The 23,540-nt window shown below is 43.5% G+C and overlaps 1 protein-coding gene across 2 annotated transcripts in view; it reads left to right on the forward strand.

Annotated features, from left to right (window-relative positions):
- Positions 1 to 23,540, forward strand: part of Dpysl3 (dihydropyrimidinase like 3) — a 113,794-nt gene that overhangs the window by 31,815 nt on the left and 58,439 nt on the right. The window contains exon 1 of one of the 2 annotated variants that reach the window (XM_040741862.1): positions 20,006 to 20,188. The exons of the other annotated variant lie outside the window; for it this stretch is intronic. Coding sequence (XP_040597796.1) covers positions 20,150 to 20,188 — 39 coding nt within the window. The 5' untranslated portion in view covers positions 20,006 to 20,149. Of the gene's footprint in view, positions 1 to 20,005; positions 20,189 to 23,540 lie in introns of those variants that run through there. 2 annotated transcript variants of the gene reach the window in all.

A 23,540-nucleotide genomic window follows, 5' to 3' on the forward strand; every position in this document is an offset into this window, starting at 1 on the left:
GTCATCCTCACATTATGCATCCCATTCTTAGGGGTTATGGAAGAATTTGGCTGCAGGTTTCTTCTGGAAGGAAAATTCAAGGATTTGGAAGCTTACTTGGAAAACTAGATCTTTCTGATCCTTAAATCATGTGAGAAGCAGAAATACCCTGCTCGGTTGCACCAGTGACTGGCATAAATGGAGATCTCTGGAGGAAAGCCCAGTAGATGATTCTCAGAGCTCCAAGTGCCCTACTTCACGTGTTGGCATCCTGCAACTTATTTTATTTTATTATGGGCAATAAAAACACGGGTCTGTTTCCCATTTAGTTAAAAGGAAAATGTCTTGTGTTATACCAGGGTCTTCTCTCAACCATGACAAGTAACCTTAAAACTGGCTAAGACATCCTGTGAGAAGGGAAAATAGTAATCTGCAAGTTCCAGGAGGATGCTACAGAGACCAGCTTCAAGTGCATTTCATTTTGCATTGCTAGTAATGGCTTGGAAAGAGGCCATAAACCTATTAGGATAATTATATCCGCAGATGAAGGTAAATAAGACGGTGCCACAGACACCGATGGGGAAGAGACATAGTGCAGAACAAGCTACACAGATTAGAAATATGGTCAGGAAATGAGCAAATGAGACCAGCCTGGAAGCTGGGAACATACATCTGGAGAAAGAACATGGTTTGAAAACCAGAGGTTCTCTCTCTCTCTCTCTCTCTCTCTCTCTCTCTCTCTCTCTCTCTCTCTCTCTCTCTCTCTCTCTCCTTTCTTTCTTCTGTGCTATTTTTCTTTTATTGAAACTAGTTTTGTTTTCATGCAATATATTCTGATTATGTTTTTTCCTCCCTCAACTGCTCCAAGCTCTTCCTCCCCCCCCCCAATCTGGATCCATACCCTTTCTGTCTCTAGTTAGAAAACAAACAGGCATCTAAAGAATAGCAAAAATGAAATGACATCAAACAAAAACAAAAAGGAATTGGACAAAACAAATAAGTGGAAGGGAAAAAAAGCCAAAGATTCTTAACAGTAGGCTCATACTTGGAAAATGACAGTGGTAAATAGGCAATTGAGCAAGTGTTAGTCCGGGACATGCTTGTAACATAATGACGGGGGAAGAGTACTGCGAGCTGGTATTCATGTGGTTCTTTTAAGATGCTTTTTTTGGGGGGGGGCTAGGGGGTTGAGGCAGGGTTTCTCTGTAGCTTTGGAGCCTGTCCTGTAACTCCCTCTGTAGACTAGGCTGACCTTAAACTCACAGATATCCGTTTACCTCTGCCTCCTGAGTTCTGGGGTTAAAGGAGTAGGCCACCACTGCCCAGCCAATGATGTGTTTTTCTAGTCATTTTTCATTTCCATGATCTCATTTGGTCATAATCCCAAAGAGCTTAAAGGAAAATAATGGATTCTTCACTGGAGAAATAAGAAAAGGCTAAGTGAGTTACTTAAAATTAACGTTTTTTTTTTTAAATAAAATACACACAACTAAAATCCAAGTCTCTTAATTCCCTCTTCTTTTCACTATATCTTATCACTATGTCCTGCATCTCACCATGGTAATTTGTGGTTCAACACTGACCTCTTTCTGGTGTTGTGCATAATTTCCTTTGAAACCTAGTTAAGTATTACTAAACATTTGAACAGGGCAGGAAAGTATCTCACCCCCATCTCACTGGGATGAAGCAGGGTAATGTCAAGGTTGATAGCACTCTGAATTTGAAACCTAAAACTTATAAAGATACCACTGAAAGAGTCAGGGGTGGGAAACCATGTGCCTTTTCCGGCCTCGTGCTGTCAGGCCAAGTGAGTGAATCGCTATCATCATGTAGGATCTGTATTTTCAAGATCTAAGAGAAGAATACTCCTATAGAAAACAGTCAGTCCCATTCCCCATGGAGGGATACTCTCTCAGCCTACATACACAGAGGAGGGCGTAGGCTCCAGATTTTGATGATACCCCATGGAAGGCCTCACCCTCCCCGAGGAGTGGATGGGGGATGGAATGGGGGGGGGGCGGTGAGGGGCATAGGAGGATGGGAGGGAGAGAGAAATGGGATTGATATGTAAAACGGGATTGTTTCTGATTTAAATAAAAATTCATAATTAAAAAGTTGTGTGTGATCACCCACACACTCATAACTACAATGTTGTGGGCTTAGGGAGAGAAGACAGGAGACTCTTTGGGGCTTGCTGTTTCCAGACAGCTCCAGGTTCAATGAGACATCTGGTCTCTCAGGAATAAAGCAGAGTGATAAAGCATGACGCTCGACATGCTCTTCTAACATTCATATGTCTGTACCTCACATATAGGCACAGACACTCAAAACCAAAGCTTTCCCTGTGTCATCTTCTAGTACTTCAGCGTTTTGCAATCAACTTGGACTCCCATCTAATTTAAGTTTCTTTACATATGAATGCATGCTTGCACACAAATAGTATGTCTTGGTGTTGTAGTTATTCAAAGCTGCTATTCACCAAATGTCACACTGGAGAAACTTCAATGCCTTAGATGCTACAGTGTAGACAGTGGCTAGACTGATCCATAGGCAGACCAGTCACACCCCAGGAGTCCAAAGGAGCGCTTATGAAAACAGATACCAACAAAATACTTTATCATGGCAGTATTGGAGGTCAACAGCAGCTCTTGGAATCACCGGGGACACAACAGAATGTATGAGAAACTTTTCAGAAAAGATAAGGCTGCATCTGAGTCTTACGGATTGTCTGGCATTTGCCGAAGTCAAAAGTGGTGATAACCATTCTAGGGGGAGGCTACGATTCGGGCAAGTACCTGAATAAGAAGAGCAGGATCTGAAAGAGGAGCTCAAAGTTCCTCTGGTTACGGGGAAAACAACACACACTTCAAGAGCAAAGAGATGAAGCTGCAGAAATGAATGGGCGTTAGACATAGAGACTCGTGTACAATAATAAGAATCTTGGACTTCACTGTGAGGGAGCTGACATAGAAGTCAATTAAGAAGAGGAATTTATGTAGAAACTTGCATAGTGATTTCCTCTGGGTTGATTCTGCCGAGTGAGGGGAGATGTCACCAGCTAAACTTTACTGCAGGAGGTACAAGAGAAGGTTCTCAAATCTATCATAGACTCGTTGGGTGTTCCAAGTACCTTAGGAGGCAAAAGGCACCACTTGAGGGTGCTTTAAATTTGACAACGATGGAAGGAAAAGAAAAGGAAAAGATGGAGGCAGAGTTATATGAGGGTAGAATGAAGCCTGGTCTTGCAGGGGGTTATGAAACGGGGATGAGCCTTGTCATCTGCCTTCTGTTTCGATAAAGGAGCCAGGGTTTTATAGCTTGTCATTCAGTATTATATATGAGTTACCACCAAGGCAGTGCTATCTTGGGCAAAGTAGATATCATTAGTTGAAACAGTGTCAGAAGGTGATTAGTAATTGAGTCTCTTGACAGCAGTACTTGCAAAAGCTAAGCACCTTCATTCTCAACGAGGATGTGCACCATGAAGCTCACCAGGTTGGAAGTGAGGGCCATGTGTTCAGTCAGGTGGACACACTTACTAGGTAGCTACATGAATCAGCCTGAAGCTCAGGGGAGAGGGCTGTCCAAAGAAAAGTACCAAAAGAGAGCAATATTATATCAGTGATGAGAGACTATGTGTCCTCTTGGGGTTCACGCTCCCTTTGAGGATCTGAAGGAAAAGCAGAGGCCTTTCTGTCCCCCCAAATGGGCTGAGACACGTACATACATACATACTTACATACATAATACTCTCTTGTGATTAAGTCCACTTGCTAACACTATACCTTGAACAACATCATGCAATGGTTTAATTAATTGCAGTACTTAGGTATTTTCTGGATGCATCCTCAAGCTGTCAAGTCCTATTCTTTATTTTTCCTACCTTTTACAGCATTTGTTCATTTTAGCCACATTAGCCTCATTTTACAGAGGAGAATGTCCCTAGGGCTTTTGCAGTCACTTCAGGGGGGGAAAGGAAGAAGTTAAATACTGATCTGTGTGACTAGCAGAGTTGGAGTCCATGTCTGGACTCCACAGTGGTACTGGCTAAAACCCTCTGTGTGGCAGAAACATTATCTTACAAACTACCATCTTTTATGCCCCACTTTCCTTCATGCTGGGAGTGCTCCAGCTGTGATGTGAATATTAGTAACCCTCCAAAATTCACTTGTGCAATTCCAGCACTCAATGTGATAGTAATAAGAGCTGGGGCCCTTGAGAAAATGATGAAGAAATGACAGATCTACTGTAAGGCATGGGAGTAGTTCCCTGTTAAAAGAGGTTGAAGAGAGCTACTGACCCTGCCTATTCCACCCTAGAAGGATACAGAGAGCACTGTCTACCAGGAAAGACTCTTACCAACACAGAATCGGAAAGTATATTTATTTTGGACTTCTGACCATAAGAAACATGAGAAAATTTGGTTGTTTATAAATTACCCAATATACGGTATTTTGTAATAGCAGCTGGAATAAACCAAGATAATCCCCATGACAGGCAGAAGCAAATCAAGTATCAGGAACACAAAACAATTGTCTCTATTGTCAAAGAGCCCTGGAGGGTTTCAGAGGTTCTTGTAAAATTTTTTGCAGCCATCAGATAATAGAGATCCAGCCTGGTTACTGTGTATAATATGTAGTAATGAAAAAGGTCCATTTCATAATGTTCTGTATTCCGTGGCACAGAAAGGTCTTCTCTAACTGCACACGTGGCTGTGAGAACAGATTGAGATCTGCGGGACCCTAGGAAGGACAGGGGTCTACTTTCTATTCACCCACTCTCGCTGGGGCTCTAAAGTCTACTCTTTTAGCTATAACTTCTGTAATGTTATTCTTCTGTTGCTGTGGAAAAACAATGCTCATGGCAACTTATAGAAAGAAGTAGAGGCGTATTTGGCTTACTCTTCCAGAGGGACAAGAGTCCATCTTAATGGGGAGGCATGACAACAATCGGCATGGAAGCTGAGAGATCACATTTCACACAAAGCAGAGGTAGCAAACTGTAATTTGGGCAAGGCTGTGAATTCTCAAAGCCACCCTTACCCTCCCCAGTGATACGTTCCTCAAGCAAGGGCGTACCTCCAAAGCCTCCCCAAACAGTGCTATCAACTGGGGACCAAGTTTTCAAACGTCTGAGCCTATGGGGGACACATCTCATTCAAACCACACACCCTCTGATATAACATTAAACATTCTTTTAAAATGAGGTAACAGCACATCTTTCTGTTCCCTGACACCTAGTGCCTCATGCTCACATCAGCATACCGTTCAGCTGCTCTACCCATTTTACAGATAAGACAAGTAGGTTCATAAGACTTTTCGGGTTGTTAATTCTAATGGCAAAATGTTGAGAACAATTTAGAAAATGTAACATTGTCCTGTGTTTTGCCTCTTGTGGTCATGTCATTAAAGAAAAAGTGGTCATTAGATCGTTTAAATTGCCTGTGTGTTCTGCTTGATGTTGTTCTATTTGATATTGGGCATCCTGAATACAGAAACGTAGAGTCTCTATTGGGATCAGAATACAGAGGTAGCCCACTCACTAATGAAGTCTTCATATAATAATAAAAGATGTACACACAAAAGAGGCCCGATTCTCGGTTCATATTCCCCAGAGATTTTCTCAGTATCCCCTGGCTCTCGGGGCATCTGTCTCGTCACTTCTACTTCTCTGAAGACAGACAGTCCTAGACTGACAGAGCTTTTAGCCCCAGAGCATATTCCTGTAGCTGAGTACAGGAAATGAGAGAGAGAAAACACACAGCCTGAGTTCCTTCCTGGAGACAGATAAGAAACCTGGAGACAAGATCCTGGGCTGCAGCCTTGTGCTTTGGCTGGCCTGCTAGTCTGAGTCTCCGTTCAGGAGTGAGACTCAGGGCCTTCATCCGGGAGCACATTGGGTTGCATACAGCGTGTGCTGAGGGTGCCGGGATCTGAATCCATTCACTGTGTTTCCAGTCACTCTTGAATTCATTCCATGGCCCGAGCGCACAGCAGCTCCCGCCCATGTTCCCATATGGGCTATTAAAAGACAGCCCCATCATTCAGAGGTTCTGTCTTGTGGTTCAGGTTCCCCTTGTGTGGAGTGTGGTGTCCTGGGGAGGAGGCAGTGCCGTGAGGACAGCTCACTGATCCCCTGGGTCTAAACAAGCATTTGGAATAGAATAATTAGGGTCTCCAAATGATCTGATGCCAGAAATTCAAATGGCTGCAAACCAGGCATTTGTGGTATAAAGAAATGGAAACCAGAGTCTTGTAAATGAACCCGGACATTCCGATTAATCAAAGATATGTTACATTAGATGGCAGGGAGGGTTTGTCAGTAGTGCGTGCATGCTAATTTATCAGTGAGCTCAAAGTTGCCGAGTTCCTACATATTTTAGAACTCTAAATATGCCATTAGCAGTACAACACACCTATTGTCCCAGCACTTGGGAGGCTGAAGCAGGATTGTGAGTTGGAGACTATCCTGGCCTGCATAGAGAAATCTTGTGCCAAATAAAACAAAAATTCAAAACAAATTAAAAAATAAATCTGAATATGAAATGTATGCATTTTGAAATACTGATAAGTAGAAAAATGTCTCTCCTTTTAAACATACTACGTCACTCCTTTGTGCCGTTGGGTAGATTTTCTGGGAAGCAGGTTCAGAGGACAGTGTTCAGGAAGTCCATTAGGGAGTGTTCCTGGAGTCACCCTCTGTTGAAGGGCAGGGGAAGGAAGGGAAGACGGACTGGGCAGAGGGACAAGTTGAGCTTCCATGGAGGAAACAGGCAGCCCTGAATCTGTAATACAGTAGGGGAGCCGCCCCTGCCATGCCTATATTAGTCAGTTATGGGAGTAGACTGCCCTTGGTGGGTAGTTCTTACGAGAGTATGCACAGCTTTCCAGAGGTTGACAGCTGAGCGTTGAGAGCCTCGAGGATACATTCAGTCAGCGGAAAGATCTGGGAAGCAGGAGCTTTCCTGCCTGAGTCATTCCTCAGACCCCTATACTTACTTCTTTGTGTAAGTTCTGAAACTGCTCTGGCTTTTAGAAGTCTCCTCTCTTAAGGGTCTCATGGTCTCCCTTCCACAGCTGGTCTTAGACCACAATGGTGTTATTATCATCTTCCACCAACCCTTCCAGATGCCCCTCCCTCTTTGCTGGGTCAAGTGGTTCACGTGGTGTCAGGACTCTGAGAAGTCATCACGGCGCTGAGCATCGTGCCCTTCTCAGGCTCAAGTTCACTGTGGTCCACATACTTCCCCATGTACCACCTAGATTGAGCAACTTGTTACCCTGTCGCCATGGTGTAGCAGCAGGCCCATCTCTTCCTGATAGGGTCCTATTATCTGTTGGCTTTTTTTTCTGGTTATTAATTATTTGGCACAAAGTACAACCAGTAGTTCCAACTTGTAGTTCAGGAGTACCCTTGCTCTGCCCCCTGGTGGAAATATTGTTTCTTTGCTGAAAAGCCACGAATAGCACAGAACTACAAAAATAGGAGTATGCATCTCCCTGTTGGGTTTCCGGAGTGAGGATAAAGAGGGGCAACCTTTTTGGTTCTTAAAACCATTTTTTAGACATCTTTGTGGATCCAATGTCACTTAAGGATATTAATATAAAATGCACATTGTTTCCAGAAAATTATGACCCTATCTTTCCTATACGTTATCTCAGAATGATGTGGTCATGTGATATTTGCTATAACACACGGGACCTCAGACCATGTGGCCTTTTTTGCAACATCTTTGCTAATACCCAGATACTGTTTGATTTGCTATTACTTGGGATTTCATGCCAATACATCCCTCATCCCTGAGACACTCATATAGTGGTATCTTTGACAACGCCATACTAAAATGTTTTTTTTTCATAAAGATGAATCACCGTATCTTCAGATGTATTCAACTTGTAATCAAGTGGCTATTTGTGTCTTTGCCAGATGGCACCATATTTGGGAACCAACCAGTATTGTTCTCTGTTGTTGGCAAGGTAAACATTGATTACAATAGTAACTAAGTTAGTGTTGATGAGTGGGTGTTGCTTTCTTGCAGATCCTCTATCCCCTGTCACTGTGTCTATTCCATTGATGCTCCCTTTGTAGCATTGATGTGGCTGATGACAGAGTCTGGGTTATGTCAACAGACAATCACTTAGTCTATCTTACTGTTTAGTGCTTCTTTCTGAATGGACGTTCTCTGGAAGATTTTAACATCCAATATATAATAGATCTTCACTCCTGGTGCCTATCCAAATAGGCATAGCCACATGCTTCTATCAAAGGGTTTTCCTTACCATTTTGATTTCCAGGTCCCAGTCCAATATATATATATATATATATATATATATATATATATACATATATATATATATATATATCTTCCTCCACCTTCTGTACTGGAGCATACAGACAGAGTGGAACTTAGCAACAGTAGTGGATGACATGTGACATGAGAAAGGATGACCTGTTCCTCAGGCTGAATTGTAACTTTCAGCTCTCCTCATGCCCTGTCTTGGATGTTACCAATGAATCTACTTCCATTGGTTATAAATTGCTGATGGAGTCAAATTTACTGTATGATGTCTTTGATCTAATAGAACCTAGCTCATGATGGCCTTCTGGATATATGATATGTTGTTTCTGCTCAGGCTTCTATCTCTACCAGTGCCACTCAAAGAGAATCTAAATTACCATTGCCCTATTATTATATAGCCTCTTATACCATCCTGGTCCTATTGCACTTATTGGGTCTGAGTACCAAAGTGGCAGACCTTGTTCACAGTGAAGGAAGATCATGCTGTGGAGCCCTTTCTTATCCTCAACATCATTCAGAAGAGAAAGGTTTACTCATGAATGTCTTTTAATACATTTTTGGGTATGAAATATGTTGTCTCTAAAACTTGAGGAGGCTTTCCAGGCTTGTGTTTCTTTCTATGGAAAACTGTTGCTCAGTGTAATGACCTTCCCTCTACTCTGGATGGGTTGGGTGGAGAAACATTGGAAACCGTCTCCCTCTCTCTTGAGTTCATGTGCCTTACCAAAGCCACCAAATGGACTTGAAATTTCTTACTCACTTAGTTGGATTTGTATCATGTCATCAACTGATTGCAGCACTTAGATGTTCAGATTGTATAGAAGCTTAGATCTTTCATACTGTGGTGTGACGGAGAGAAGCATAGTTAGTATAATTTGGGTTTAGGACTCTTAAAACATCTTTTGTCTGTTCCAAGACTACATGGAGTGATTTTGATCCCTCTTTCTGATAGAACGTCACCCTTTGCTCAATTAATGGCTCTCCGCAGTGGCCTTGAATCCACAGCAATCTGCTCTAGAGAAACACACAGCATCTTAGGTTTGGACTATTACTTAATTCAGTCTTTCTCCAAAAATTATCTAGCTTATATGATTTCCAGACTAGTGAGTTAAACAAAGGTCTGTAAATGTGCATCTTTCATTTCCATAAAATTAGAATAAAAATAAAACTTAGGTAAGAAAGGGGGTTAGTTGCAAAGTCCCCTACTGTGTCTCCCCTACCTGAGGCTAAGAAACCAATGTGGAAATTGTTGTGTCATATTTGTTCATTTTAATAGTTCTGCGAGAAGAACCACTGTGTGAATCTGTTCATCTAAGGACTAGACATGAGCCACGGGTCCGTTTATTATCTATTCTACGTGGTCCCACTCCTATAGAGGACAGTGGTTGGTCCTCATATCTTTGGGTATCAGTTTCAGTTGAGAACCTATTGTCCGTCACACACCAAGAGATTTATGTGTACCGCTCAATGTCATCCACCAGCCTTCTGACTGTCAGAGGCTACCTCCTGGTCTATTGTGACAGAAATGATACCTCCTAACAATCTTGACCTAAAATGAGAATAAGCAATATTTTGTAGGTTTTTAGTATGTAAGTGAAAGAAATAAAACTATGAACGTATATTGAGTCCCAAATACAAGTCCCATCAGGCTTCAGAAAACATCCAGTTTCTCCTTGTGGCTTTCTCACATGGGGATTTCTAATGAATGCTATGGTACAAAAGGGATTTCGGTAGGATAGGAAGTTACTGGTATGGGACAGTGAGTACACTGTACATACCATAGCCTCACCAAATCTAAACAGCATTTGGGCCTTCATTTCCAGTCTTACATACATATATAGCTAGAGATATGGATATTGTTTTTAGGAAGAATGACTTACCATAACATCTCTGAAAAAATCAAAGCAAAACATTATTGAAATTCAAATAAATCTACCAGGCTGTGACATGCCGAGACAAAGCTATCAGGGTTGTCCTAGAAGTGTGAATATATACTCGCCCGTGTGTCTAGCCTGTGGTGGAGCAGTGATGACACTCAACATGTAATAATCCAGTCCTTCCCTCCCAGCCTTGTTTACCTGGCTCGTGCCTTTGAAACGAGCGACAGTCAAAGCTTTTAGATCAGGCAAGAGGCTTTCAGGATCACAGTCCATTGAAGAAAAGAGGGGGAAACTCCACCCAGATTCACACCAAAGGCTGAATAACTTTACCCAACCTATTGTAAATTTGGAATTAACAAAAATTTTTGTGGCTATGTGTTTTTAATTATGTGTACCAAACCAAGAAAATTTGTCAGTTTACTTCTTGGCTTACTATGTAAACATCAAATAATATCAGGGAATGGTTTCTTTGATTTTATTCTGTCACGTTGGAATTACAGACTAAGGTTTTCTTTATTTGAAATATAGGCAAAATAACATGGCCAAATGACTTAATAAGAAGTCCTATGAGCAAATGTTTTTCTGTTTAACATGATAGCAGCCTATATTTCTCACAAAGGTCTGATATATAGACCTTTTTCCTTCAGTACTTATCTAGACTTAGATTTATCCTTAAGCTCTTTTTCCTCCATGTTTCAAATAAAGACCAAACAGAAACATTTTGTTATATTAACAGCACAAATATAAATATTTTCAAAGTATAAATATTATTAGAAGCCAAAACTGTAAGTTATATAGCTAGTTCAGACTTTTTTGGAGATTAAAAGGTAGAAGTTTCTGGCTTTTACCTTTGTGTGTTTAATTAACCTTTCGCTCCGTTGATTCTACTCTATTCCAATCTCCATAGAGGAACTTCAGATGATGGAGATAAGTGACACATAAATGAGTTTAGAAACTAATCATCAAAACACCAGAGATGGAATCACTGTTGAATAATTAACTTTGGTCCTCTCTCTTCTCTCTTAACCTCATTAGACTCCATGCTTGACCTTCAGTTTCCTTGAATTTCTTTGATACTTCTCAGCACTCACCTAAAAAAGTCCTGGTCACACGCATCCTACCCATCCTACCCATACCTACAGGTAGAAAGATAGTGTGTCTGGTGGAACATCTATTATCGTGCTGCTACTCTCTTTAAATGCATAACCACTGGCAGAAGGGTTACAGAGCACTGACCGATACCTGCCCCACTCTTCCTCTCAACCCCTTTCAGCAAGCACCTTTCTACCGCAGCGAAATACGTGCCAGAAGACTGTAGTGTCCCGCGTCTGGGAGACCACAGCAGCTGGGCACTGCCCAGCTTATATGTCCAGTCCTTGTTTGAAGGGCCATTATAGGACCCCAACTAAGAATCTAAGCAATAGTGGAGAGACTACCTTAAATGCCCTTCCCTATAATGAGATGGATAACTACCTTATATGCCATCCTAGAGCCTTCATTCAGTAGCTGATGGAAGCAGAAGCAGAGATCCACAGCTAAACACTGAGCCAAACTCCTGGAATCAAGTTGTAGAGAGGGAGGACTGATGAGCAAAGGGGTCAGTCAAGACCACGCTGGGGCAACCCACAGAAACAGCTGACCTGAGCAAGTGGGTCTGACAGCTGGGGAGCCAGCATGGGACTGAGCCAGGCCCCTTGAACATGGGTGTCAATTGGGGAGCCTGGGCAGTCTATGGGGCCTCTAGTGGTGGAACCAGTGTTTATCTCTCCTGCACAGACTTTAGGAGCCCATTCCCTATGGAGGGATACTCTCTCAGTCTAGTACATGGGGGAGTGCCTAGGCCCTGGTCTAAATGATGTAACAGACTTTGATGATGCCCCATGGGAGGACTCAACCTCCCTGCGGAGTGGATGGGGATGGGATGGGGGGTGGGTAGAGGGCATGGGAGGACAAAAGGGAGAGGAAACTGAGATTGGTATGTGAAATTTGATTGTTTTTAATTTAAATAAAATGGTTTTAAAAAGAAAGAAAAAAGAAATGGCAGGTAGAAAAATTATAGATGCAAAAAACAAAAATAAAACATAACAACAACAACAAAAACAGACAGAGACACAGGATAGAATCCAGAGGGTGCCCTGTGAATACTGGGGAAACACCCCAAGTTTATGACACACAATAATTATATACTCCAATCAAAAGTGGGGAAAAGCAAAGAGACTTCTTTGCCAAGATACAAAGAACAAGCAAGTGTAATTACCTTCTCAATACCCAAAACATCAAGTAACCACACCCTAAACCAATTATCTGTTGTCAAGGCAAGATAGACAATAGCCACACTTTAGGCTAAATATCCTGTTGTTAAAGTAAAACATCCATTAGTTACTTCTTAGACCAAATACCTGTTGTCATGGTAAGATATCCACTAGTTTAGCCACAGGTCAGGCCAAACATTGTGATATTTAACCTTGAAAGAGCAATAGTGGGTTTGACTCTCTCTCTGACCTTAAATCAGGATGAAGCAGAGCCATCTCTGTGGGTCACTACAGAAGATAACTTTCATACACTATCTCTTCAAGTGTACCTAACTGCCTCTCTTTAACTGTGGACTCCAGAGATGTGGATGACCCATCTTCTTGCTACCTTAGGACAAACCTTCTACTTGAACACTAGTAGAACCTGTACCATCTGTTCAAAACTTCCATGAAGAAATTGTCTCATCTCTTCAATGCCTCATTATTGATCCTGCTTTTTGCCATACAAACAAGCTGTCATGGTTTTTTTTTTTTGCAGAATTATCATCTTTTTTTATGTGCTAGCTACTACTCTATTTCCCTCCCCCTGCTTACAACAAAATCCTTTAAAATGATTGTGTTAGAAGTCTGCAAATTCTACCCCACTTTTCTCCCAAAAAGACTCCAGTAAGGGTTTACCCAAGACAACAAGAAACCCACCCTGTACAAACAGGTTTTTATTATAGTCTGTAAATATTTCTTTAATAACCTTTTAAAGGGGTACTGAGAATTAAACCTAGAGCCATAGGCAGGTTCTTCCCCACTACACTAACCCCAGAAATCCTTCAATAGCCTAACACATCACCTATACTGCACACACACACACCTCTCATGAGTGCATGTACACACACATCCACACACACATATGCATGCTATCACACATAGCTGTAAGATAGCTAATGAGATGCTCATTTTGGAGGTGCTCTAGTCAAAGTCTGTTGTGCCAAAATTCTGAACCCCAAAATCACCAAGAGGCCCATTTCGATGCAAAAGCAAAGAGTCTTTTATTGTAGATGTTTAACGAGCTAACCCCATTAGCTCGGGCCCTTCATCCTGCCACCATGGAGAATGGCTGGAGAAAGACCCCAAGCAACTTCAAGGCAGGGATCTTAAAGGGCAGCATAAGGGGAGTATCTAGGGATATGAAACAGTCTCAGGATTGGTGCGCTTCCAGGTTTGGGTGACCCGCCCTGTGTTGATTGGTCAACTGGTTGTTATGGGCCATAGGCCCTCCCAGGGCGGTTGCTATGCTCTGCAGGCCACTGTTGTGCACTGTCCATAAAGCACACCCAGAGCCATAAAGCACAGCCCTGCCAGCTAACTTCTGATTGGTTCCTTGCCACGAGGAGAGCATCTGACCTTAGTGACCAGGACAGGAGGGGCAGGGTCATGCAAGCACATGTTAGCCTGTCATGGCTCTTAAAACGGGGAGGCTGGTCACTACAAGTCATTGTAGTCTTGAGAGTGTCTTCCCCCAGTGAGAAGTTAATTCTCTGTTCTTAGCTTCCCTTTAAAAGTGAATGCATTCTATTTTCCTTGACATTCAGAACATCACACCCTGATGGTGGTGTCACTCAGTCACCCTCACTTATTGGACTAAACTGGCTGGTTAGTTAGAAAAAAAAACACGAACATTTATGGTGTTCACAGAGGCAATCATTGTGTAATTATACACCAGCTCTGTGTGATTCGGATACTTGTGTACCCTTGTCCTACAAGAGAGGGAGAGACTAGGGATTGTAGAAAATTTTTAGGGGCCTAGCAAATAATTTTAGTGGAACTATATGGGTTTGGAGAGCACACCATGGCCAGGGACAGAGTCTGTATGGCTCACTGAATAGATGGTAGTCACACTGAGACTTAATAGGCACATGTGTGACAAGAACATCCAGGTGTCATGACAGACCTCGGGTTTTTCCATGTTGTAACCTTCGTCTTTGGTTGATGAAGTGTCAGGCAGGAGACTGAAGCAATTCACTTTCCCATGGTAGAGCTGTCCATGGAGACAGGGAACTTTACAAACAGCTTTCCAAGCCTTGCCAACAGGCCAGAAGCGAATGGAGGTCAGAGGAACCTCTGTTAGGAGTTAGGGCCTGAAATAATTTGACCCATCTCACCTTTGAGACCCATTTTTCTGAACCAGGACAACATCGTCTCCTTCACTGAGTTAAAAGTAAGAGTGATCCATTCTCATAACCCAGTCACACCCAGCAGCAGTATTGATGCTTTTACTTTAAAAGACACCCAGTATGAGGCTGCTGTTTTGGTACAAGCTAGCTTCATCGCAGGGAGCCTCTGGTGACCCCTGTGTGCAAACTCCTCTTCAAACTCCCAGTATATTTAAGTGACTTTCTCTTTTGCTTCCTAACCTAGCTCATCTCCAATATACTGGCAACTGTTTTAAATACGATATAAATGTTTTATTCTTGACTCACCTCTTTTCTTAGAATGCAAGCTTCTTGAGAGAAGGGATTTTTTTTGGTCTGGGTTGTTTAAATATTTGTATTCCTCTTACCTTGGCATCATGACAGAAAGGCATTAAATGTTAGTTGAATTATGTGATAAATTATCACAAAACCACTCTGCTGTGAGATAGGTAATACAATCTTCAATTTATGAAAAAGGTAACTGTTTAAGTTACTATTCTATTACTGTGAAGAGACATCACGACCAAGGCAATTCTTATAAAAGAAAGTGTTTAACTGGAGACTTACAGTTTCAGAAGGTTAGCCGTTATCATTATGGTCTGGATCATGGAGGCATGCGGGCAGGCATAGTGCTGGAGAGACTTATGTCCCAACTCACAGGCAGCAAGCACAGAGCCACAATACACCTGGTGTGGGCATTTGAAATCTCAGAGCCCATTCTCAGCGACACACCTGCTCCACCAAGGTCACACCTCTTAACCCTTCCCAAACAGTTCCAGTGAGGGCCAAGCATTCCAATACATGAGCTGATGTGGGTTCTCATTCAAACCACCCTGAAAACCAAGTTTCAAACAGCACATGTGAACTGGTGAAGATAATGGAAAAGGAAATCAGTGCAATGGACTATGAGCCAATGCTTCTTTTGCCTCCAAGTCCGGGTCCTTAAGGAACACACCAGTCTAGAACCCAATCCGTGCTTTTTCCTTGGAAGCCAACATCAAAATTCTGCAAAATTCCCAATTAAAAATGTCCATTTTTCTATTGCTGTAATAAAATGCCATGGCCAAAGCAACTTTTATAGAAAAGGGGGTTTATTTGGGCCCACGTCCAGTGACATACTTTTTTCAACAACACCATTCCTCTCCAGTCTCCCCAAACATCACCACTAACTGGTGACCAAGCATTTAGATGAAGGAACCTGGGGGGAGGGACATCTCATTCAAACCACACAACCAAGCCCTTGGTCTTCTCCATATGCTTTGATGTAAACTTCTTTAAAGCCATGGCCTCCCAACCAATGTTCAGTGACAAGATATATTTCACTCAGTCACTCTTTGGACTACATGTTGCCTTGGAATTTGGGGGTTTTGCTATGTTAACAAAATGATTCTCCAACCATCTTAAACTAAATCCAGAATCGGGAAACCCTAATACAAGTTACAGAGAATCAACACTAATATTTTAAAATCTAGAGTCCAACTATGTAAAGAGAAGCTTTTTCCTTGTGAGAAAGCCTTCCTGCCAGCCTAGTTCTAGAGCCGCATCAGTCCCAAATAAGCACACAGGAGGCTATATTAATTATGAAGCTGTTGGCCTTGCTTGTTTCTTACTGGCTAGCTCTGACTTAAGTAATTACCCCATAATTGTTAATCTAAATATTTCTCTTACCGGAGAATAGTTCTGGGCTTCCTACCCCATGGCAGTTACATGTGGACTTCTTGTGTTTCTCCTTCCCAGAGTCCTCCTGGATTCCTAGTCCCTCCTATCTAGATTCCCTATAGGCCAGACAGTGCTTTATTGACAAATGCACAGGACTTCCCCAACTATATGGAATAGTTGCAGGAAAACTTTTCCACCTATATAGTCTCCCTTGAGATACATTTATTTTAAAATTCTATGATCAGAGACCTATTTCCTGTTCTCAAGAAGCCTACATTCTCTTGAGGGGGAGAAATCTATTTCCCAGCAATACTACCACGTGTTACAATAATAAACAACATGATAAAAAGTACTGTGTGGTTGGATAAGTTAGTGACTAGGTCTAGCAAGTGACAAGTGGCATTCTTTTGAATGAAAGTGAGAAGTAAACTCTACAATTGAGAGTGTTATCATTCACCTTTCTAACTCTACCATCTAGAAAAATGACATTCATAAGTACAAGGCAAAGATTATGTGTATATTATGGGGCTGTGTTAATAATGAGAGATGCTGAAGTATAGAACTCAGCCAAGAGTAACTCCTGTAGGCTTATAGAGCTGAGCATGGCTTGTCACAGAGAGGAGAATCATAATCTGGATGTATTTAAACTCAAGAACGGAGTCTGCTGAAAGATGTAAGCTGTGCAGTGGTGGCACATGCCTTTAATTCCAGCACTTGGGAGGCAGAGACAGGCAGATCTCTGTGAGTTCGAGACCAGCCCAGTCTATAAGAGCTAGTTCCAGGACGGCCTCCAAAGCTACACAGAGAAACCCTTTCTTGAAAAACCCAAAAAAATTTTTTTAAAAAGATCTATATGAAGGGTTAGAGTATACCTGATGGAGTGTCATCAAGGATGAAGACAAACCTTCAGTCTCAGCAACTAGAATAGAATAACCATTGACGGAAGTTTTTGGGGTGTGGCAGGTTTGGTGACCAAAGTTAAGTTTCTTTGGGATTTACACCAAGCCTCTATTTCTATGTGTCCAAGCCCCTCTGTCTCATAGTTTCCTGACATTCTCAAAGCCAAGTCCTCTTGTGTATCCAAGGAAAAGCATTCTGAACCCTTCTGCTAATTCCCCTGCTCTCTTGGCCAGACACAGAGGCAGCCTGAATTGATGGTTGTTTTGCCTTTTGTATTGCTGGAACCTCCAAGGAAGGCTTTTTTTCTTCAATCATCCTAAAGGCTTTTTTTTTCATTTGTAAAGAAAGAGAAAGATGACTGAAGGGAACAGCTAAGTGAAGAATTGTTTGCTGGATGGTTCTGGTGATGGCAGCAGCTTGAACCAATTAGCTGGTTATTATGCATTCCTGTGCAGGGACTGTTACAGCAGCCTGATTCCAGGGATACATCACAATTCCTGCAGAGCACGGACTCTTGCATTCAGTCTCAACCTCAACATATTTAGTCAACTCTGGTGATTTAAAACAACACATATACACATACATGATCATCAAGTAGTTGAAAATTTGGCAGGAATCTAATGAAGAATGTTCTGGATTTCAGTGACATCATCCAAGGTGATAAAAGCAAAGAAAGACATAAAGTGAACAAAAAAAATGAGAGAATGAAGTAAGGAAGAGAAGAGAGAAGAGGAAAAGGAAACTGAGGAGGAAGAGGAGGGAAGAGTAAGAATAGTAGTATTAATGATTTAGATTGCAAGCTTTCAATATTCATCTTTGTTTTTCCTAAGCAAGCTTATCAAGATCTCTTCCAGTAGGAGTTAAGTTTGGTGCAATAAAATCAAGGAGCTATAGAGAAAGAGAAAGAGACAAGGATACAGAGATAGACATACAGAGACAGACAGACAGACAGACAGACAGACACACACACACACACACACACACGTCATTCTGCATAGTTTCATAGCCCATAGTTAACTCTCTTTGCTCTAAATATAACTCATGCATATTCATTTGCATGTCAGTCCCAGAATTCTTTGTGATCTCACAACTCCCTCCAGACTAGTGGTTTTAGCATCTATGTAAGAACAAACCAAATGTTTAGGGAGTTTCTTTGACCCTGTCTTTTCTCTCCTTTTTTTTTTTTTTATTCTTTTCCATATCTTACAAAAGAGTTCAAGGTGGTGACCTTTACTTGACATTCCTCCTCTTGGCCAGAAATAAATTGGAAAGTGTTGCAAATTTCCTTTGAAAATTGTATTCTGTCCAGTTGCTGAGACTAACGGGAAGCCTTGGATTAACATACTGGACAGCCAGTGTTTCTGGCAATCAGTGTGTCTTTTGATTATGTGATCAGGCTAGCTCAGCTCCTGTTTGTGAGAAACAGAGGCTATGACATTGGGAACGTCTTTCTGTAGGTGGCTTACATAGCTGTTCTGTTGCAAGAAAATCGTCAGTTTCATTGCAAGATGTCAAGAAGTGTGGTCCGAGGGGCCTGCCTTATAGCAATGTCTTTGTCAGATCCCCAACAGATTGGCTCATGCTTAATGTCATGTGCTGAATTCTTGTTTAGTGGGACATTTGGGCTGAGAATTGGAGGGTGGGGGTAGTAATAGGAGACTTAAGAAGATTTTCTAAATTTTGCATAGCAAGCCAATTTTTGATGTTATTTAACTTGTATGTTTGGGATTATTTTTAGGAAAGTACCACACACACACCCCTGCCTCCATCTCTGTTCCACCCATAGTGACCTCTCCAGTTTCTCTTGGCCTTTTCAGCTAAAGGACATTATGTCCCAGTGTTTCAAAAGCCACCTCTTTCGCTCTTGCAAATTCTTTCAACAATAAATTGAGGATTTTGCGCGGCACACCTGACTGGTTGCTCAAAGGCAGCAACATGGGCAAAAGAGGTCCCATTGACACGGAAACGTGCAGGGTCTCTACCTTCGCAATACAGGGGTTTTCTCTGCCTCGTGCCCACAGAGCAGTACAATGCTCTTTCTTGAGCTGTAAGCATCAGGCAAAGAGTATTTTTAAACTACAGAGAACGAGCAAGAAGCCTTTGCTCTTACACACATCCATGCTCCGAGTTCATTTGCTTGGCATTTGTAAATGCCTATGTTCTTGGTCTAGGAGCACTAGAAACGGAGTCAAGCGGCATAAAGTCTGACCAGGTCTCTTCTCTTAAAGGCTGTGCTTGCTGTTTACAAATATCCTGTGAGCAGCCAAGGCGCCGCCCAGCCTTTGGTTCTAACAAAGGCGGCAGCGCCACACTCTATCCGCAAGTGGCGGGGGACAGCCGACTCCCGGAGATGACTCCGGTGCCATCTCCTTTTTAAAAGCTTAGTGGGGGGAAGATGGAAGATCAGTGTAGGGTATGATGAGAGGCGTGGGTGTTCCGTGGGGCTTGGCCCTGGAGGCGCGAGGGCCAACTACCGCGGCTTCTCCCGGGGCCGCAGCATCCTTGCCTTGAAAAGTCCCTCGCGCCCCCTGGTGGCCGAGGAACTGGCTGACTCCGCGGAGCTAGCAAGTAAGTGGGGGGGGAGGAGGGGGGGAGAAAAAGTGGGTGAGGCAGATGCAAAGAAGAAAATCAATAGGGATAAGAGAGAAAAGGGAGGAGTCTCAGATCAGCCATTCCTGCCTTACGGGGTCCCAGCTGGCACCACAAAAGAAAAAAAAAAAACAAAAAAGAAACCCCAACCAGGGCGTGAACGCCAGTGGAGGAGGGTGCGAGTGGCCGGGGGCGGGTCGGGGCGAAGGGGGACCGGGGAGATTTACTATTGTCTCTGGCAGCCGCCGCGGGAGCCCGGGAGGGGGGGCGGAGGCGAGAGGAGGCGGCGGCACCGGCCAGCGCACCATTCGCTCCACCTGATCTGGGGCGCTGCGCGCTGAGCCAAGCGCACGAGCAGCAGCAGTAGCAGCGAAGCAGGCATCCCCTGAAGCCGCCGCCGCCACCATGTCCTACCAGGGCAAGAAGAACATCCCTCGGATCACGGTGAGTCTGCTCCTCGCTGTCCGCGGACGGGGCGGCGCGGATGCCACTGGCGTCCCCGCCGGGTCCCTCGGGAAATAGGGACCCAGCGCGGTCCCAGTGCTGGAGTGCAGCGGTCAGTCCAGACGGCGCGGAAGGCGCCAAACTGGTGCGGAGACCCCTGGGTCTTGAGGAAATGAAAACAAAGAGTAAAACCTTAAACACTGACGCGGAGAACTTCGGGTTGTTTGTCCTCCACCGCCCAGAGCGCCTGGCTCATAGGACTCCGCGGACCTCAGCCTCGCCTGGGGTTGGGGTGTGGGGGTCGGTGTGTGCTTCTGCAGCTTGAGGTGTGTTTTTTGTTGACGGATGCCTGGGGTCTGGCAGGGTATGAATAGATGACACCTTTCTCCACCGGTACTTGGCAGCCCGACCGCGCCCCTCTGCTCGCTAAGGCAATATGGCTTTGATACCGGCGCCTCAGAGAGGCGCTGTGGGTGCCTGGACTACCAGTCCTGAAGATACCCTCCTTTCTAATATTTAAGCCGATCTAGGTTTGGGTGTGTCAGATTCCAGACTTAATATCTGGTGTGGCTTCAATGAAAGCGATCAACTTTATTTCACCTCGATCGTTTACCTTTTTCATATCATGCCTATTCTTCGTCCCAAAGAAAGCTGAGTTTTCAGAGAATATTGTAGTTTACAGTTGCACACGGACGCTGATTGCATGCCGTGTCCAACTGCCATTGTGTGTTTCTGAGCCGCAGGCAGCTGGCTGGTGCACCTAGGGCGGGGTAGAGGAGGGGACATGCTTTTATCAGCTACTGAACGGATCCCCCTTTCACCAGTTTCCATCCAGGTGCTATCCTGGACAAATACCTCGCCCAGCCTGAGATTCCTCCCTCATGAGGTGACTTGATGCCGTGAATAGTGGGGACATATGGCAGTCTAGGATAGCATTAAAACAAAAAAGCAAGAGTCAATGACATTTGGTAGTTTAGCAAGAAGCAGTATGTTTGTGTATTGGGGTGTGTGTGTGTGTGTGTGTGTGTGTGTGTGTGTGTGTGTGTATTAGTGTTAGAGGGATGGGTGGCTACTCCATCTTTGCAAGGGAAACAAAGGAAGTGATAGTTGGCCTCTGGGAGGCTCTGCAGCTGCCCCAGGACCGGACTTCTACCTTCCACTTGCTCAATTTGTACCTGCCAAGATTTTGCCATGAGCCGGAGTCTGTTTGCGCTTGTTCTCCTTGTGCTTGGAATAGCTCGTGCAGTTGACCGAAAGCCGTGCCCTGCCGGTAGTGCACCACGTCGTTAAGTGGCTTATTTGTATTGCAGCATCGCAGCTTCAGCGTGCACCTGAGCCTTACTTCACTTTGACAGTTGCACCCCACCCCTACCAGCTGTCCACTTGATCCCAGGGAAGAAACGCTCCCCAGGGAGAATAGTTGAGCTGGGTAGGGACCTTTTGCCTGGCAAAGGCTTTGGGCTTACAGGTATACTCCTGTATCGTTACCTGACAGCATTCACTCCATTCCTGAGAAAAACATTGCCGTGTTTGCTTGGTGCCAGTTACCTTTGCAAAGAGATGTATAGAAGGTATCACAAAGAGGATCTAATTGGCAGCTCAGCATTGCTTTTATGTTGGCTACTTTAATGACATGATGAAGACCACATCTCTCCTGCTATTGCAGCCGGAGGTCCACTGCATGAGGGTTACTTACACCCACTGTGCACTTGTTTGCCAAATATCCTTTTTGGGACAGAGAACTGTCCCACGTTCTGTCCAATTTTTAAAGGCCTCAGTCATTCTTACAGACCCAGCCTGTGGCATGGAATCGAGGACCACACCCATTCTTCTAGGTATCATTTCAGTCACCTTTAAGGAAAGATAAAGACATTCAGCCAAGATAGCTCACCTTAGGAACCATAGTAACCTCGGCTGTGCCCTGCCCTGTTCTCAGGAGTGGGCTAGTAAGGGGTTCCCTTTTGTCTCTGCTTGGATGCTCTCCCCTGGGGTACTTCCTTCGTTTTCAGTGCGGTCCCATTCTTCCTCTGCGCATGGGTGTGGCACTTCATACAGCCGGTGTGGAAGCTGGAGCTGCTCTCCAGCAGTTGGACCAGGACTGGACAGTGTGGGTGTGAATTTCTTCAAGCCAGGCTGCCTGGCAGTCATTGTTAAAACGAGGCAGATGACAAGGCGGGCATGGCAGGGGGCGGGGTTGGTCTTTGGGGATAAGGAATCCATTTGTAGGGTTTTTTTTTTTCTCTTGCTTTGCCTTTGCATTTTTGCGAACAAGGATTCTTCCTTGGAATAAATCATCTCTGTATGTTTGTAGGACTATAAAAAATTATCTTCATACTACAAGTTCCTAGACATAGGTAAAAATCTACAAAAATGTGAACACAGCTCTACATAGTCTGAAAATGTGATTAAAGATCTAAATACAACATGTGTTCCTTACTGTGGATATTGGTTCATTTTTAAAATGGCTAACCTTTTAATTCCGAATTAAATGTCCTATTCCCTGTCTTCTTTTCTGTGAAGGCAGCCCCGCCCAGTAGCTAAAGTGTCACTGTAGGCTGAAGACTGAAGGAGGCAGTCTTCGCTGAGCCTGACCCACTTGCCTCTCTAGACACCACCTTCGGCCACCATGTTTGATAGAAGTGCCATTTTTGCTGTTTGTTTGTTTTATTGCTTTCCTCTATCCACTGTCCTTGTGAGGTGAAAGCATTTCTGCTTTCAAGTGTGCATTTGTTTTCTGAGGGCAGGAGGATTTTCTCTTACTGATGGAACTGGGATGGGGCTTTGCTTGTGAATAGCACAGGCGCGAATCTTATTTTGCCTTTTCAGAGCGTCAAGGTGAACCATCTTTTCCACCTCAACACTGACTCTCCACTCTCTGTCAGACACTAGTCATTATGGAGTGCTCAGCGAATTAGGCAAGGGAACTTCTAGGTCAACCATCTGGTACAGTGCCAGGCACATAGTACCTAAGAAGTATCAGTTGAATGAATGGATGATTAAAAATGTCCTTGTCACCTGTTATTTTGTCTGGTATTGTGTTGTGTGCTCTGCATGATTTTCCCATTCAAGCCTAGAATCAATATAGTCTGACCATATACTTATCCATATTGTATGAATTAAAAAACACTTCAAAAACCTTTTATCTGTTATGGTCCATAAAAGTATAGCATTTGGAATGTTATCTCTACCAAGTCAATATTTATTGCTGACATTTTTATGGTAACAGTAGGTCTTTTTTTTTCTCTGACACAAGTTCCATCTTGAAGCTGACAACCACAGCAATGGGAAGACCACCAAAGTGTGGCCCCCAATACTTTCTGTGCATTTTCTTAAGCATCCATGGAAAACCGCT

Source organism: Mesocricetus auratus, unplaced genomic scaffold (assembly GCF_017639785.1).
Source record: "Mesocricetus auratus isolate SY011 unplaced genomic scaffold, BCM_Maur_2.0 Super-Scaffold_6730, whole genome shotgun sequence".
Classification (NCBI taxonomy): Eukaryota; Metazoa; Chordata; class Mammalia; order Rodentia; family Cricetidae; genus Mesocricetus; species Mesocricetus auratus.